The 18,661-nt window shown below is 42.0% G+C and overlaps 1 protein-coding gene across 1 annotated transcript in view; it reads right to left on the bottom strand.

The window, feature by feature from the left end:
• The window catches only part of CADPS (calcium dependent secretion activator), a 433,248-nt gene extending 415,281 nt beyond the window's left edge, over positions 1–17,967 (bottom strand). The window contains exon 1 of the mRNA XM_046679760.1: positions 17,524–17,967. Coding sequence (XP_046535716.1) covers positions 17,524–17,967 — 444 coding nt within the window. The remainder of the gene's footprint in view (positions 1–17,523) is intronic.
• Positions 17,968–18,661: the final 694 nt, after the last annotated feature.

The following is an 18,661-nucleotide window of genomic DNA, read 5'->3' as shown; positions in this document are numbered from 1 at the left end:
AAGAGAAGACATATAAAGAGGCAATAAACACGTCAAAAGGAAATGCAAATACAGAATTTTTAAAATCACCCATTAGGTTGGAAAAACTGAAAAAAATCATGTCCAGTTTTACCCTGGGTAATCAGACATTCTCATGCCCCACTAGTGGGAGTGTAAATATTTACAGATGCTTTGGAAATTGGTAACAAAATTTAAATGAACATACTCTTTACATTAAGGGCATATGCACTGGAGAAGATGCTCACGGTAGAATGCATGTGGTAGTAAGAAACAGAAATCAATAGACCACTGGTTGAATAAATTATGGCACATTCATAAACTGGATTGCTACAAGCCATTTAGGAGAAGACATATTTTTGTATTTACCGACACGGAAAGATTTTCTTTATATACTGTCATGCAAAAAAAGCAGGTAGAAAACATTATGTATAGAATTATTACTTTTATAAAGAATATATAATATTGATCTCTCTATATACATATATCTATATATCCGTCTAGATAATATAAATATATTTTACATGTAGAATGGATGTCTTTGAGTGGTGGGATCAGGGGATTACTTTTAATTCTACTTTATATATTTCTATATTATTTGGCTTTTCTGTAATAAACATGTTTTATTTTTGTTTCCAGAAAAATATATAAAGCAGTTAACTTAAGTCAGAGTGAGAAGACTATTTCACTGAATCCACTTTATCTTTTTACTTATAATAAATGCTATCCCTGTGCCAAGACATGATTTACATCCAATCAACAAACTTTACTTTTGGCCAAATGATACGTAGGGTTAGAAGGAAGTCATTCTCATTTTGCTTCTTACCTGGTAAATAGGATTAGATTTCTACCTAGATCCGAATCTAAATATGCAAAATAAATTGAAGAGTTAAGTCCTGAAAATTCAAGTCCCAGAATTCTTGTTTTGAAGAGAAATACAACATGAGGTAGACTAGTTTGGGCTGGAAGGAAAACTTCAACTCAAAGTTACTTACCCAACAAGAGAATTGACTTCATTATTGGAAGTCCAGATGAAAGGTGGTCTCCAGATCCGGCTTAATGTTGTGGCCTATTACTGTCATCAAAAACTCTCAAGTTATTTCCATATTTCAACTACTTCACTATCTTCAACTTTGGCTTCAGCCTAAATTGGGTCTCCTCATGGTTCTAAGATAGCTGCCAGTAGCATCAATGGCACATGCCTCCTTGGTATGTCCATCAGGAGAGGAGGAAAACTTTTCTCCCAAGCATGGAATCTTCCCTTCGATCTGATTGGATCAACTTAGGTCACATGGTCAGCCATGAACCAATTGTATTTCCAGTACAGTGCCATGTGCTGATTGGCATGGACAAATCTGCATCTGTTTCTGAGGCTGGGGATGAGGAAAATTAACTCCCTGAAAAAAATGTAATTCTGTTTGAAATTGGGGCATGAACAATAGGTAGGTAACCAATACTGTCCACTAAAATAGGACATATAGTTTTTTTATATTTACAAAGTACAATTGAAAATTTTCTTTGAGTCATCTCAATTGGCTGGTCATATTGATTAAATTCATTGGTAATTTGGGGGATTATCTATATCACTGTAATGATATGTTGCTTATATGAGTTTGGGGTCTTGGAACAAGTGTTAAATTTTCATCCAACTTTAACATAAATGTCTCATATTGCTGTTGTCCTCAAAGATCTGGCATTTCAAGCAGGCAGGTAAATTTGATGTAAATAAAATCAAAATAAATTACTGTATTCTCTAAATATCTTTGTTGCTATCATATTTGTAGAAAATATTTGTTAGGATTTTTGGGGGGGAGGGGTACGGTGAGGAAGATTGGCCCTGAGCTAATGTCTGTTGCCAGTCTTCCTCTTTTTGCTTGAGGAAGATGTCACTGAGCTAACATACGTGCCAATCTTCCTCTATTTTATGTGGGATGCCACCACAGCATGGTTTGAGGAGCAGTGCTAGGTCTGCACCTGGGATCTGAACCCGTGAATCCTGGGCTGTCGAAGTGGAGCATGTGAACTTAACCACTATGCCACCAGGCTGGGCCCAGGATTTTTTTTAATCCTAGGAATGAGTTGCTTTTGCTCTGAAACCACAGTTCTATGACAAAGGGAATATTGAATAAGAGATTGTGCTGGAAACAAAAGAATATGCCAAAGGATATTGATTAGAGAAAGCCTTATATAAAAGCATTTGGATGAGAACACAAAACAGAAATGCACAGAGTTCTGCGAGTGGAGATGAGGGAAATGTTCTAGATCATAAATCTCCCTAAATTTTGGCATGTACAATATGTATAATGTTGAACTTGGTTTTCTTTCCGACAATTCTTTTCTCACACTTTCATTTCTTGCCAGGTCATGAGGAAGCACAGACACTTAATTTGGCATAATATTTAACTTATGCAGCAGCAGATACACATTTCTTTAGTGAAAAGTGATGGATTGTTTTCCACACAAGGTGAATAGAAGCGAGAGAAGTGACTACGTTTTGCCCTCTGTAAGAGTTCAATATGATGGCCTTCTGACTCAAATCCTAATTGAATATTGACTAAAAGACAGCTTTGAGCTCTCAGCACATAGAAATGGAAGGAAGAATATGAAAAGCTCTGTAGATTAGACAGAATATCCACAATTGCTTAGAACTGCTGCTTCGGTGAGGGGGGTGGAGGGGTGAGGGGGTGCAGGAATGTGCTTCTGATTAATTAAAATGAGTACAAATCTAACCAGTGTCTGTTCACTTTAAAGGTCTATAATGCTGAATCATAATACACAGTGGCACTTAGGTTGCCTGTGGGAAGTAGATAGTAGAAAGAAATCCTTTACTTTTCTCCATTGCCAGGCAAACAGGAAGGCTGGCAAATGATGTGGGGCTGTTGTCGGAGCTCATAGGAAGTTGCTCCTAACCTGGCCATAGATAAATGCTGGAGCAAATCATGTCCTTTGCAAATAAGACATTCTGCTTGTGTTGACAGTATTTTTTGGAAATTTTGAAGCCTCAAGTGCCCTATGGGAAAACACATCACTTCATGACAAGGTCAAGGCCAATCACCCCTCATTTGGCAATCACCCAGATATCTGCATTATCTGTGATAGGCCCTGTGCCTCAGTTCACTGGTATTTCCATCGGAGCTACTCAGGGGTATAGGTCATTTTCAGAGGCCCCTGACTGCCTACCAAATAAAGGAAAACTGACAAAGTCTGGTAGTATTCAATGTTTACCAGTATCTGGGCCCAACCTACCTTTCTGATCTTACGTGTTGTATGTGCTCTTTGTTCTAGCTTTGTGTGGCTTCTGTATCTTTGCTCATGCTGTTGCTAGAATACCCACTCTCCTGCCTCCCAGTGTTCAAATTCTACCTGTTCCTCAGCTGCAGTGCAACCACCTCCAGGAAGCCAGCTGTGACCCTCCGGTAATTGATGTGGTGTTCTGAAGCCTTTAAGATGGTATAAGGACCTGGTGACCCAGGAATACCTGAATTTATCTTAGATCAAAGTCACCCATCTTCTCAGGAGAACTACGCACAAATAACAATGATAAATGGAAGATAAAAACCCTTTTTACTATTAGAGCTTTGGAAGAGTGGGCTGGAGCATGTAACCTTTCTCTACCTCTATATCCACATCCAAATCTTACCAAATAGGGATTAACAGATGAAAGATAGAAAAGATGATGGCACCCAAGACTGTGCAAGAAAAGAGAAACTATTGGGAATGCTGTTTCCCTTTTAATATAAGTGACTCTGACCACAAATAAATGTGGTCCAGTAACTTTTCTTGAATCTTACCACTAAGATCAGAATCCTTCCATTTGAGCAGGAGTGAGGAAGGGCAGGGGCTATGAAGGTATCCTGTCCCCCAGATGCCTATGCAAACCTAGGTCAATGTTGGGGATGGAATCCTATGGTATTAGGGACAAATCCAAGAGTCTCCTCTAGTCTGGTTGGGCATTCAGAAATTTTCTCTCCAGATCCCATACCTACACCACAAGCTAGGCCCCCTCATCTGTCCTCCTGTGGGCTTGATATAAACCTGGGGTTATTGTGGGGTTCATGCCCTCTTGGGGACAGATTAAGCTCCATTTGAATCCTCTAGGTCAGCTGGAACTGAAATGGAATCACATGTACATTTCCTGAAATTACACCAGTTCCAGCTCTATGTATTTCGTCCAAGAGTCATTATATTCTCCACAATGTGATGCAGGAGAGTTTTTGCACCTGTGCAGGATATCAGAATATTGGTCACCAAAATTAAATATAATTTAAAGGGCAGGCACCTTGCTTCACATTTTTAAGATTTGTAAGAAGAGAAATGAACACTCATACCCTACAATATGACAAATACATAAAAATTACTCTAATAAAATGAAGACATGGATCAACAATTGTTCTAATGAAATGCCTTTGAACTACTGATTCAAGACGATTCTACATATAAGCATTAATTTTCTGAAATTTTCTACAAATTTCCCCAGAAAACTATAAAGATTATCTGTGCTGGATAAAATGTTAAAACCTAATTTGTGACCTTTTTTCAGTGTGAAGACATTTACACTCCTTTCTCTCCCTTTTCCATGCTTTCCGCACACTTCACTTACATTAATCTTCTTAAAACACTGCATTGTTCATATCACTGCCCAGCTCAGAATTCTTCAGTGGTTCTCCATTGCCTACAAAATAAGGTCCTTCCCGCGCCAGCCCAACCCCTTTACTCTGGTGTTGAAGGGCATCCACAGTCATGAATAAACCTTTGTTCTCATTTCTTTTATCTCCAATATTGGAATCTTGTACAATCATATTTGTTCAGAGGTCCTCAAACTCACTTTGCATTATCTTAGCTCTGAATACTTGAAAGTATCTTTCCTTCCCCCCAAAATATAGCACATCCCTATCCTTTGATCTTCTCTGCCAGCTTGAGGCTTAATTCAAATGGCACTGCTTCCATCAAGCCTGAGCAAAGGCTATTTTACCAGTTAAGCAACATAAGCATGGTAACCAGAGTCTTGAAACTTTCCAGGGGCCTAAAAATTCAAAGATCTTAAATAAAATGTATTGTCTCCAAAACGTAAAATCAAAATTAATAAATGTTCCATTAAATGACTTCCAAACATATGTCAGCTTCATTAATTGTTAAATTTAATGTTCATAAAATATCGCTACAACTGAAAACACTTGGTGAGGCTGGTTTTTTCAGTTGGCATGGATTCCTGTGAATGCACCATGATTCCTGAGAAATCATAGTCATTTATTAACCAAGCTATATAGACAAATAGTTTTAAAAGCAAGATTGAAAAAAAAATCCTTCCAATGTTTTAATAATAAAAAAGATAAGTGAGGGTCCAGCCCAGTGGCGCAGCGGTTGGGTGTGTATGTCCCGCTTTGGCGGCCCGGGATTCGCTGGTTCGGATCCCGGGTGCGGACATGGCATTGCTCATCAAGCCATGCAGTGGCAGGTGTCCCACATATAAAGTAGAGGAAGATGGGCATGGATGCTAGCTCAGGGCCAGTCTTCCTCAGCAAAAAGAGGAGGATTGGCAGATGTTAGCTCAGGGCTGAGCTTCCTCAAAAAAAAAAAAAAAAAAAAAAGATAAGTGAATGTGAGGTACATTTTAATAAATTTGTTATTAGATGGGTGGACCTTCTAAAAGTCTGAGTCACGTGACCTTTAAAGTCTGAAATGGCCTTGGCCATTCTTAGTATGAACCCAAGACTGACAGCATGGCAGGGAAAGCCCTAGATTTTGCTCAGGAGGCCCAGGTTGGTGTTTGATAGCTCTGTCTGGCCAGTGGGACTGGCTGGACCTCACTTTTGCCTACCACAAAATGTGCCCCACCTACTCACAAAGTTTGTTTTAAAGAAGAAATGAGATCATCTCAGTGAACAAGCTATAAACAGTAAGGAATATTTATTCTGTTCTCTAAACAATCATGAATTCATGTATCAGCCATTTATTTACTGAGCACCTATTACGTGTATACATTATCTATCAGACACCAGGGGATACTAAATGAAATCATCTCTGTAGAGTCAGGAGAAAGAAATAGGTATAACTGAAGTAAGATGTGCTCAGTGCTCTGTGCTCCAATGTAGTTAGCATAGCACATGGTTAAGAGATGCTAGCGTCAGACTACCTGGGACCCAACCCAGCTCTACCATTTATTAAATGTGTGACCTAAAGCAAGTTGCTTAACTGCTTTGCCTCTTGGTTTCCTCATCTAGGGTTGAGATGATTAGTACCTATCTTAGAGAGTTACTGTAAGGATTAAATGAGAGAAGGCTTACAAATTTACAGAGTAATATTCTATACTCTACCATCCCGTAGTCATTATTTATTCCTGTTCTTTATAATGACTGGACTCCATTGTTTACCTAGGAGAGTGATGGAAGGCAAGGTGGGGAGGGCTTTTTAAGCAGGAGGAACAGCATGTATGAAGACATGGAGGCACAAAAGAGCTTGCAAGAGTGAAGGGATGTTAAGTGGTTTAACAGGCTGAAGCCAAGGATGTGTGCAGAACTACAGGAGCAGAGGCTGGACAGGGAGGGAGGACCCATTTATGCCATGCAAAGCTATGCTATGCAAATGAGTTTAGAGTTTATCCTGTGTAGACACAAGAATTCTGATCAGGGAAAGGTCATGATTGGATCTGGGCTTCAGAATGATCACTCTGAAAGCTGGATGGAATGTGGGAAAGAAAGGAGGCAGAGAAAATGGTTAGAAGGTTATTGCAAAAGTCCATGAAAACAATCATGAGGACCCAAAGCTGAGCACCATCGATGAAGATGAAGAGGAAGAGAAAGAGATGAAAACTTTCTCAGTGGGAATATCAACAAGATGTGTGCATCCTTTCGTGGTGAGGATGGACAGCTGTAAAGATTTGAAGTTGAGTTCTGTACTTCTGCCTTAAACAGCTTGGTTATATAGCAGCACCAAGACTGTAAGAAAATAAATTTGTCTTCATTAAGTTAGAAAATAGAGGGGAAAAGCTTCCTGGTGAGCTGTATTGTTGAGTGGTCTGAGGACATGCTAGACGACACATCCTGGAGGTCCCTGCTCTTCCAAGTGTAGTCTGTAGACTTGTGCCATCTGTGAACTGTTTGTTATTGGTCTTCACCAAGATAAGGTACTAGTACTGGAAATTACATCAACTTCAACATTAAGCTGTTCAATTCAGCTGACAATTTTTTGTAGCAAGACTTTCTTGAAGAAAGCAGTGAGTTGTTTCACATTCTAGTGCAAGTTCCTTATGTCATTGTAGATGCACGACAAAGTGTTCACTGTCTTGCACCAGTCTGAGACCACACCTTCAGCAGCACTGATGTAAATGACTAGATGTATGGGTTTGAGTATGGTGAAAGCGCTATGCTGGAGATAAAGATTTGAGAACGGGAAGTGTGGAGATGTCAGTAGCTAAAGCTATCATTAGCGGTGAGGTTGCAGAGACATGGTATAGAGATGACAAGAGGGCTGTGTTAGTTTGCTAGGGCTGCCGTAACAAAGCACCACAAACTACGTGGCTTAAACAACAGAAATGTATTTTCTTACAGTTCTGGAAGCTAGAAATGTGACATCAAGGTATTGTCAGGGTTGGTTCCTTCTGAGGGCCTTATGGGAAGAATATATTCCATGCCTCTCTCCTAGCTTGTGGTTGTTTGCTGGCAATCTTTGGTGTTCTTTGCTTGTAGAAGCATCACTCCAATCTCTGCCTTCCTCTTCACGCTCTGTTCTCACTCAGTACAAATGTCTCTATGTCCCAACTTCCCCTTTCAATAAGAACACTAGTGATAATGGATTAAGATCCACTCTAACAACCTTAACTTTAATTACATCTGCAAAGACCTTATTTCCAAATAATGTCATATTCTGAGGTACTAGGGGCTAGGAGTTCAGCAAGTGGATTTTAGGGGGACACAACCAATCCATAAGAAAACCAAGGACGGAGACCTGGAAAACACCAATATTTATGATTCAGAAAACTACCATATCCTGCCTTACCCCATAAGTTATGTTCTATGTTGGTGCACCTCAACTTCTCAACTAGATTGATAGGTTTTTCAAGATCAGAAATGCTGTCTAAAATGTCTTTGCATATTTTGCCTACAGGATTTAGTGACTTTCTTGTATGTAGAAGTGGCTCAAAACAATGTTGTCTGATGATGTATAACAAACAAAAATTGAATATGGAAGAGCCCCCAAGAAATGTTTTGAACACAGTATGTTATGACACACTGCCTTAGAGACAACAGTTGCTGTACTTGTCAGAAAAATCGCCAAAGTAATGTTCAAGATATATTTTAACTCATTTACTTAAACAACTCTATGCCTACCATCCACACCAAAAGGCTGTTTTTCTGCATGGGCAACAGAAGGCATAATTATTTGCAAGAATTTTCAATGTTTTTCTTCTGCTTTCTTAAGTGGCACAGTGGGTTCTCTGTACCACTCTGCATGTTTGCCAAAATCCCATTGTCTTTTTGAAAGCACTACAGCCCCTGGGGGATTTGTAACTTAGCATGTGCTTCTGGAACACTTAGGGATGAAAAAAAAAGTTAATTTCAAAGTATCTCCGAACTTTGTTACTGCACAGAAGTGAGTCTGAGAAATATCACGTGATGGGTTGACATTTTCCTCCCATAGGCTACTGAGAGGACATCACCACATCATCAGTTTACTCCATAACTCTCAACTTTAGAATAGCAGCGGAAGCTTGGAACACTTGGGGACTTGATAATTCAGTTTCTTTTTCAAACCTCTCAATGTTTCCCCTGCTTGTTAAAATGAAAGGAGTGGCTTAGCAAAGATAATTTTCCCTTGACTAGTGAAAGGCATCAGAAAAATCCATACCTAAGTAGTTTTAATTTTTTGTAGATATTTCACACCCATGATATTCTTATGACCACATCCAACGTGCAACTTATTATTTACTTATATCCTAACTTCACTCAGAAAGAACTTTAGATAACTTACAATAAGAGAGAAAATAGTACCAAAATCCCATAAGAGAATAAAAGTAGAGAAAAGAAGCATACTTATTTATGTGTAAATACGTAGAACTTATCGATTCTATTATATAAATTTGGCAGCATTGAGACACATGATATTTTAAACAGCCTAACTTTCACTATAATGCTGTTGACTGCCCATTCTTTTTTTTTCTTCAGAAACAGCTAAGTTAAATAAAACACACTAAAGAACATATACCCAATATGGCAACTTAGTTCTCACCTTGGCTCTTTCTGACTGAATGTTTGGCTACTTAAACATGCACTATAGTGATTCAAGTTCAGCTGGAATCCAGCCATTGCAAAAGCTTCACAATTGCTTCTGGTGTTTAAAAGAAGATTTTTCTTTATAAGGGGTCTACAAATGTGTTAGTTGTTGGTATGAACAAGCCAAGTTGGAAAGCGATTGATGGTGTGTTTCCGCAACATAAATTAGTTTGAAACCGTTTGGTAAATGGTTTATCCTTCATGTTTTTCACTAAGAAGTTTCTATAAAGTGATAAGGTTCATAGAGGTAGACTGTATTTAAAACTCCGCCACTTCCTCTCCTTAGAAATTCCCGAGGAAATAAAGCACCAGTATGGAATTTCAACAGTCGATGTTTACGAGAACCTACTATGTGCTAGGCAGCATTTTAGGAGATGGAGAATCAAAGAGGAGGAAAATGTGATCCCTGTATTTGGGGTTCCTACAGCCTAGTGAGAGAGAGGCACACACAGGAAAGGTTATTTAAACATAATGTATAGGAGATAAAGCGGAGATAGAGCAGGGCATTATGGGAGCATTTAGCCTAATATAAAGGTTTGGGTAAGGTCTCTTGAAGGAGATAACGCCTGAGTTAATTAAAGGAGGAACAAGAGCAAGTCAGGTGAGAAAGACGTTCTAATATAAGGCACAGCATGAGCAAAAGCATGGTAGTATGAAATAACATGGGGGCATTTGGTGGACAAAAGGCAAGAATACTATTATTACTGTTACCAATAACATTTGTTCAACATTTACCACATATTAAGGGCTTGTGGAGCAATTAACAAGCTTTATTTCTCATAATCCTCAATATTATTTTTCCCCATTTTACAGATGAGGAAACTAAGACTTAAAGAGATTGGATAAGGTGCCCAAGGTCACCCAGCCACCAGGTCACGAAACTGACAAGGGATTTGAAGCAGAGACTGATGGCCTGTAGAATTAGTGAAGCGTCTCAACAAAAGAAGAAGAGGGATGTATTGTATCCTCGACCCCAACTATTCTCTAGACAACGCTAAAATGGTAACAATTACCCGCTGGGTCTGCTTTCCATGTCAATAATGATGATCATGACGATGATAAGAATAACGAATATGAAGCTTGCTATGATCAGTACTTTACGTATATTAACTCGCTCAATCCTTTCAAGGATAAAAATAACACATTACACATATCAACTTAGCAATAGGAAGAACTAACACTTACTTGGCACTTACCACACGCCAGGCATTATTCTTAGAGCTTTAGTGTATTGTCTCACTTAATTTTCACAAGAACCAAATGATGGAGATACCATTACCCATTTTATTGATGAGTAAACTGAGTCACAGGGAGGTTAAGTTGCCCAAAATTACGGAACCAGTTAGGGGTACAGACAGGAAGCAAACCCAGGCATTCAAGTTCGGAGTCTATGCTCTTAACCACTGTCCATCATATGGCAAAAGCAATGACCAGAGACTCGCTGGCTTCATTCTCCTTTCTTTACCTGCTAACAGCAGAGAAGTAATTCTATCATATGCTGAACCTGACAAATAAAAAACAACAAGGTAGGGGCCGGCGTGGTGGCGCAGCGGTTAAGTGTGTACATTTCTCTTCAGCGGCCTGGAGTTCGCCGGTTAAGATCTCAGGTGCAGACATGGCACCACTTGGCACGCCATGCTGTGGCAGGTGTCCCACATATGAAGTAGAGGAAGACGGGCACGAATGTTACCACAGGGCCAGTCTTCCTCAGTGAAAAGAGGAGGATTGGCAGCAGTTAGCCCAGGGCTAATCTTCCTCAAAAAAGCAAAAACAACAAGGTAATTCTGATCATCAGCCCTCCAATTCTGCAGTAACTATAAATCTGATCCTAACAGGGAAACTGTTGCCAGAGATAGGGAACATAGAGTTCCAAATTCCAGATCCTTTTCTTGGATACATTACAGGGGCCAGGGTCAGACCATCAATATCTGCACAGCAATGGCAAGAAGAGATGGTGTTGGCAGGAACGAGATAGCTCATGTCCTACCATCCAGATATATATCCTCTTAGAACAAGCATAATTTTAGTTAACAGTGATTAAAATTCCATTATTTAAGTGATGGCTGGGTAGTCTTATTTCTATTGCTTTTTGCAGACTCATAAAAATTTGGGCGCAGCTTTGCTACATCTTCCAATTATAAGAGAAGCCAGAAATACAATTTTTTATGTGAATTATCTTGATAGTTTTAAATGTTGCAAACTAATTCAAAAATTTGAAAAATGCATTGTAGATAAAACAAATACATTTGTGGGTCAGTTTCAGCCCATAGGCTACAGTTTACAATCTCTCGGGTAGTCTGCAGCCTTATAAGCTTTTAAGATCTTACCTTCTCATTAAAATTTAGATAGTCGGACAAAGTGAACTCTAACTTTGTCTTTAATTATCTCAGATTCTTTGAAGACAATGCTTTATTTTGTAATGTAAAAGCATACCAAATACAAGTTTGAATGATGTTATGTCTTGATAATGAGTAACCTCATTGCCCAGGAAGAAATATCAACTATTAGATAAAGAGGAGACAGTAGAGACTACCTGAAGCTTCCTCATCCTTCTCTTCATCTGCCAGATGAAGAAATCATCCCAGAGACAGAAAATGACTTGCCTATAACCAGTGGTTTATCAATGGTAGAGTTTGAGCTCAAACACAGGTTTCAATATATATCCTTTCTTCTCATCAACCAGCTTTCTTCACTCTATCTAGGAAGTCGTTTGAACTCCTAGATCCAGCCACACCTGCAGTCACCCTGCACTGGATTTTTCAATTACAAGCAACAATAAATCTTTCCCTTCCCCCTTATTTTCCTTTTGATTTAGCCACTTGAGTTGGGTTTCTGTCACTTGGAACCAAAAGAATCAGACTAATAGTGTTCCACAAACAATGACTCCTTTCCACATTCCTGCTACCTCATGCTCTTCTCCAGACTGGAATATCTGTCTTTCCTTATGCTTGCACGAATCACACAAATTCTTTAGGACCTAACCCTAGTCTACTTCCTCCATGAGGATTTTCCCTATTATTATATTCAATCCTGTGTGGGTGCATGCGCACACACACCCTCTCTCCCCCTCCTCTACTTTAGTATTTGTAATCAGCATCTTAAAATGAAACACTTTCTTATTCTTAACTTATTTGACATGTATATATGTAATCTTACAGACTAAGACAGAAGCTCCCCAGGTCAGGAGCACATCTCACACATATCTTCTGGTCTGCCACCAAGCCTGAGAGAGTGCTTGCTGCAATGAGTAACTGGTCATTTATTGAGAACTTAGAACTAAGCTACAAGAACTCACCTAATCATTCCAGCTTAAGTCATATAGACACCTGGCCCCGAGTCACAAGTGCCGGTTACATTTCAGTGTGATAGCTTACGATTGTATATTCAATTTCTTTTGCAGGGACAAGATCTTGGAATCATTTGACTTTGACCACTTTACGCAGTACAATTCTTCAGGAACGAATGTTTAACTTCCTTTGTTCTTCAACCCAGTTTTAGGGAGGCATAAGGCTATTCCAAGTGTGTAATGAGGCAAGAACCTCTCTGATGACTTTTTTGGTATTCTGCGCCTTCAGAATGTCTCTGCGAGTACCAGTGCATAGCAGTTCCTGCCCATTGCACCAAGGAGATTGGTGGGGGCGGGGGGGGGGGGGGGGGAAATGCCAAAAAGCATATTTAAAGAATTTAATTCTTTCCCTGATGAAGAGAGAAACACATAATTCTTTTTGAAGGAATCCTGGCTTAATAGTCATTTAGTTCTCTCAAAAGGTTAGAATATTTTATTTTTTAAAATGTAAATCATATGTTGCATTGACAAAGCAACCCTTAAGAATTTTGAATAGTGGAGCTAACCCAAATGCTTTAAAGCATATCCGAATAGATGAATCACTATTATTGATTTAAAATACACACACACTCACACACATATATAGTTAACCAGCAGTAGGTCTTAAATTTTATGTAAGGTATGGGCTTTTGAGTCATGACCAACTAACAAATCACATACATAAATGAATAAAAATGAAATTTCTATAGCTAAAAGTGACTCAACATTGGCCATAATTTCCTGGTAAGATATAAGCTGAATCACATGGAAATGAGTACCTTGAACTTACCACACATTTGGCTTCGTCATAAAGTCCTCTTGAATGAAACAGGAGTTCACATAGAACAGACACAATAGTAGGATTGCCCCCTTCTCTTATCAGATACAGACACACACATGTACACAAACTACATATGCACACGTAATATTTATTTTGAGCACCTGTAATCCAGGCATTATGAATAATTCCTAGCCAATGAAATCAATTGGTCATGTCGGTCTAAATATTACATAGAATTGTTGACAGTGCCTGCTTGTACATTCCCTCAGTATCAGCTATAAGTAGCTCGTTCACATGAGGTAGCCACTCAACACCGTTACTACAGAATTTAGAAACATATGGCGGAGCTCTGCCATGCCAACTTCTAGGTATTCACTCTACCATTCTGACAAAAGAAGATTAAAAAAAAAAGCACAGAACTGTTTTTCAGATTGTCATTTATCAGCTGCTGAAACATACACTGTGACAGTCTGATGGCTAGGTTTTTGTTTTGGTCATAAATTATCATTACCAGCATGCTATATTTAGATTCACAGTAAGACAAGAAAAATACACCTATAAATGATAAAATACGTTTTCACATAGTCTGTTTAAAATCCTCTCTTTTAACTGGGAAGATTATTGGAAAGTCCAGGCATTCTTTTTCCCAGTAAAAGTGAAAACAAAGTAATTAGCTATCAGAATGATCCAGCAATAGCCCTTTCTCCCTCTGCTCCCTCCCAGTTGTTCTTAAAATCCTTCTTTTTCCACCCAGCTTGAGCCACATAGAAAGACTGACGACAGTCTGGTCTTCAGATCAACCAGCTACCAGCCCATCTTCCTCCTTCATACTCTGTATGAGGTTAGGACTTAAATGTCCATTTGCTTGTGTTGACTATTTGATAGGTGCCCAAAGGGAGAGGGGTAGGCCTCTCTCAACTCAAATAGAAATAGCCCTGAATAAAGAATTACACCTGACATGCTGTGGATGCTAGGGCTCTATTTTCCACTCCAGAATATTTCTGGTGAGTGTTGCATGTTAAATAGATAGACTTGGAATCAGAATACCCCATGCCTCAATTCCCACTCTTTCACCTATCTATGTAGTGCTTTAGGCAAATTACAAAACCTCTTTGAGTCTCAGTTTTCTCTTCTAAAAATAAGGAGGGTAATTCCTACATTCTTGGGGTTATTAGGAGAATTTAAAATGATCTAAGAACAGAAAAAGGAATTTAGGTTAAAACTAAGGTAATTTGAATAAACTACAGATTTTAGTTAATAGTAATGTATCAATATTGGTTCCTTAATTGTAACACAGTTACCATACTACTGTAAACCATTAATAATAGAGAAAATTGCATATGAGGCATATGGAAGCTCTGTACTATTTTCTCAATTTTTCAGTAAGTCTAAAACTCTTCCTAAAAAATAAAGTCTATTTTTAAAAAATGATCTAAGTGAAGTGCCCTGCATGCAGTAGGGATTTGAAAAATGGTGGCCAGTGTTATGATATAGACTATTTGGTTTCATGAAGTCTATTATACTCTGTACAATATTGTCTTTTCCTCCCCCTGCCCCCCACTGCTTTATTGAGATACAATTCACACACAGCACTGTGTAAAAGGCGTACAGCACGGTGATCTGCCTTGACAATACGATATTTTCTTTTCCCCAGTTCAGCACTTCTTTTTCACAGGCAGTTCTCTCTCTGCCCTCCATACCACTCTATTTCCTTTCTCTACATCATTTTTCCTCTAGCTTTTTCTAGTTCATTCACTTCTATTCCACCACAGACTCATGTTTCATTTACAACTAGTTTATATTTCTCCACGACTAGTTTTAGTTGACCAATCTTTTTGGTAGGCTTTACATTTCACCACAATGATTATGCAAACTTCTCAGTTACTTTCAATGATTGCTCATTTAAAAAGAAAATAATCAAAGTTCCAAGCTTTCTACTTGGAAAAAAATAGCATGACATCCTTTTCCAGGAAGGCACTAACAACTTAAAGATATAGCAATGGAAAAGCTTGTTTTCTTTTGTAGTAAGGAGACAGATATTCAGCTTCCTGGTACAGCCAACAGCCCCGAGGGAGCTTTGCCAGAATATGTATTTAGCACTAGTTTGCTGCAATAACTAAAAATAGTGTGACCAAATGCCAGTGTTATTAGTCTGTCCTGGAGTCTCTCTGATGTTAAGGTCATGTGTAAAAACAGAACTCACCTACCCCTCAAAACCACAGCTTTCAATGGATTCAGGTAAAACAGACAATCGGATCAGAACAACTTAGCCTCACATGATGATCCTTCTCGGTGGTTCAAGGTTTGTTTAGAAGAACGGTGTCCTTGTGAGAATAGACTTCCTTCCCCATTCTAGTGCTGGATTTAAGCATCTACTTGAAACATAGAGTTCTACAGCCTTCGATTGATAAAGGGAAGTTTGTTTTTTATTTTTTCTTTAAGTCACAAAAGTTTTCATTGCCAAAGGAATAGGACATCTTTGGTTGCTGCTGTTATTAACAGGATAGATTTTGGAGATGGAATTTCTCCTGCTCTAAAGACATAATCATCCTAATAATTCCAAGCTGAAACTGGAAATATGAGACCCTGTGGACCCAACACCCAAGCCTAAAAGAATATCCAAAAAACTTTTACTGCTCTGAGGATACTTTTGCTCTCTGTAGTCCAAATTACAGGTTGAAAAAGCAAGGGGGCACTCATGAGGGTCGAGAGCAGAGTGTGCAGCCCACCTGTTATTTCTCAACCAGGAAATGAGTTTGATTTTTAATCAAACTGATACCCAAGCTTGTGACTGCTGAAATAAACATCAGTGATGGGTGGTGTGTGTGCATATATAATCAAAACAAACAGAGGAATCTGTGCTAACTCAAGATAAGGGTGGAGAAATACAGGAAAACCGAACACCCTACTACAGCAACATATAATTCAGTCTTAAATGGCAGCAACCGAGAAATTCACTATTTTAAGAAACTGGTCTCACCACCTCTACGGGGTTAGAGCTGGTTTCTCACACTGCCCCTCTGGGGGCTTCACTGGCGTTTCTGATAGCTCAAGAGCGGCAGATTGATTTAAAAGAGACAGAGCAGAAAGCAGACTTTCTTAACTCACTCCCTCCAACGGGGTATCTGACCCCTTGTCTTCTGGTCCCCCATGGCTGCCCCTCATCTTTCAGGAACCGCCCCCTCCTTTCTCTGGCTGGAGAACAGCTGGTAGACATAGAAGCTTTATTTCACATCAAAGGCAGCCCGGAGCCGCCTCAGCTTTGCCCCAGCCTCAGACACAAAAAGCTTTTGATGCTTATAACTGTGAGGCTTTTTGCAGTTGCACTTTGTCAAGGCACCAGCGGCAGGGCTTGGAGGGCCTCAGAGAGCCAGAAGGTGGCGGCGAAGTCACCTTGGGAAGAGAAGAGAGTCAAAGAGAAGAAGGCAGAGGGGCTGACCCCGGCAGGACCAGAGGGCGCGCCCCTGCTCTGGGGTCAGTGAGGAAAGGGAAGGGAGATTGGAGAGAACCCCGGCCAGAGGGAAACGGTGCCAGAGGACCCCCTGGGCAACCCTAGTCAGTGATCAGCTGACCCGGGCGGGGAGGAGGGTGCCTTTCGCAGTGTGACTGGAAGCTTCGCCTTCCGTGCTTGCCTTCTCCCGCCTGCCCCAGCGGTTGCTCTCTGCCCAGACTAGCCTGAGCGCAGCTCGGAGGCGCTCTCCTCGCTCCACACCGGCATCCCCGCCCGCCGAGCGCACGCCCAGGAGGGCGGGCCCATTGCTGAGCGCAGCCGCCCGCCGCTGGAGAGTGCTGGGAGCCCAGCAAACGAGCAAGGCCTCTCTGGGCGCCGCGGGCTGCAAGTCACTCGCCGAGCCTTCCGGGCCACAAAGCGGGACTTGCCCACCTTGCTCCCCGGCGCTCCCGAGAAGGGGGGCTCGGTTCGCGGCGCTGCGCTCCAGGCCCCTCGCCGGTCCCAGGCAGCTCCTGGCGCGCTCCAGGCTGGGCTGGGCTGGGCCTGGCCACGGAGAGGGGGCCTCGTAGCCCCTTCCCCAGGGCGCGGTCTCCTCCTCCTCCTGCTCCTCCTCGCCAGCTGCGCCGCCAGCTCCTATTGTTCGCCCCGCCCGCCTGGCGACGTCCCGGCGCTGCTCCCTGGGCCTCCCAGGTGCACCTACCTTCTGCTGCCGGCGAGCCATGTCGGTGGGCTGCTTGGCGTTGAAGGGGTAGGCGATGCAGCGCATCACGAACACATAGAGTTGCAGCCTCTTCTTCCTCTCTTCCTCCTCCTTCTGCAGCCGCTCCAACTCCTCCTTCTCCTTTTCGCTCACCACCGACGGGCTAGGGCTGGAGGGCCGGCCACCACCAGCGCGGCTGCTGGGCTGCAGCCCCCCGGCCCCGCCGCCGCTGCTGGCTCCGCTGCCCCCTCCGCCGCCGGCTCCCACTCCGGCCCCGGCGCCGGCACCGCCACCGCCCCCGAGCCCGGCGCCGCCGCCCGAGCCTTCGCTGGTGCGGCTAGGAGATAGGCGCGCGCCGGACGCGGCCGAGCCAAGCACCTCCTTGCCACTCTCCTCTTCCACGATCTCATCCGATTCCTCTTCGCTGGACGAAGGGTCCAGCATGGTGTCACCTGGGGAGGGGGTTCCCTGGAGCCCCCGGCTTGGGGTGCAAAAGGTGGGAGGCGCTGGAGGTGGCTGGGAGTCGGCTCTCCCGGATAGGCGCTTCTCCTGAAATCAGGGAGCGAGCGCGCTGCTGCTCAGTCTCGGCCGCCGCGACTGCTTCCTCCGCCCGGCGATCCGGAGCTGGGCTCAGACCCAGGAGCGCGAGGGGAGGAGGGAAAGGGAGAGTGCGTCCGTGGACCCGAAGTGGGCAAGGGGGAGAATCAATTGAGAGCCCCGAGCCCGCAGCCGGATGCCATCTGCAGCCGCTGAAGGAGGCGCCTCCAGAAAAGATGCCGAGTGTTGCAAGCTGTCGATGCAGCCCAGAGCCGAAGAGGCATCTTGCCGATTGGGGAGGGAGCGGCGCTTACGTGTTTATTGGCTTAACTCTCCCGTGTCCGCGGCGTAAAGGGTGGCTGCAGAGGGCTGGAGGGGGGAGAGCGCGGAGCCTCCCCAAAGTCTCAGAGCTTCAGAACTGACCCGAACGCTTTACCACCCTCCTTACACCCTCCCTTTTGTGGATAATTTCCTCCTCGATCCCCAGTTCTCATTGCCTCGACCTCTCTCCTCCTCCTGCAGACAGAAAGTTCTTGGGGGAGGAAGAAATAGACAAACCAGTGATGAGTTTTTGTCAGCGAAGAGTGGACTGTCTGTCTGG

This window comes from Equus quagga, chromosome 1 (genome assembly GCF_021613505.1).
Source record: "Equus quagga isolate Etosha38 chromosome 1, UCLA_HA_Equagga_1.0, whole genome shotgun sequence".
Lineage (NCBI taxonomy): Eukaryota > Metazoa > Chordata > Mammalia > Perissodactyla > Equidae > Equus > Equus quagga.
Note: the sequence above shows the minus strand (reverse complement) of the source record. Positions and strands in the feature narration are given on the sequence as shown.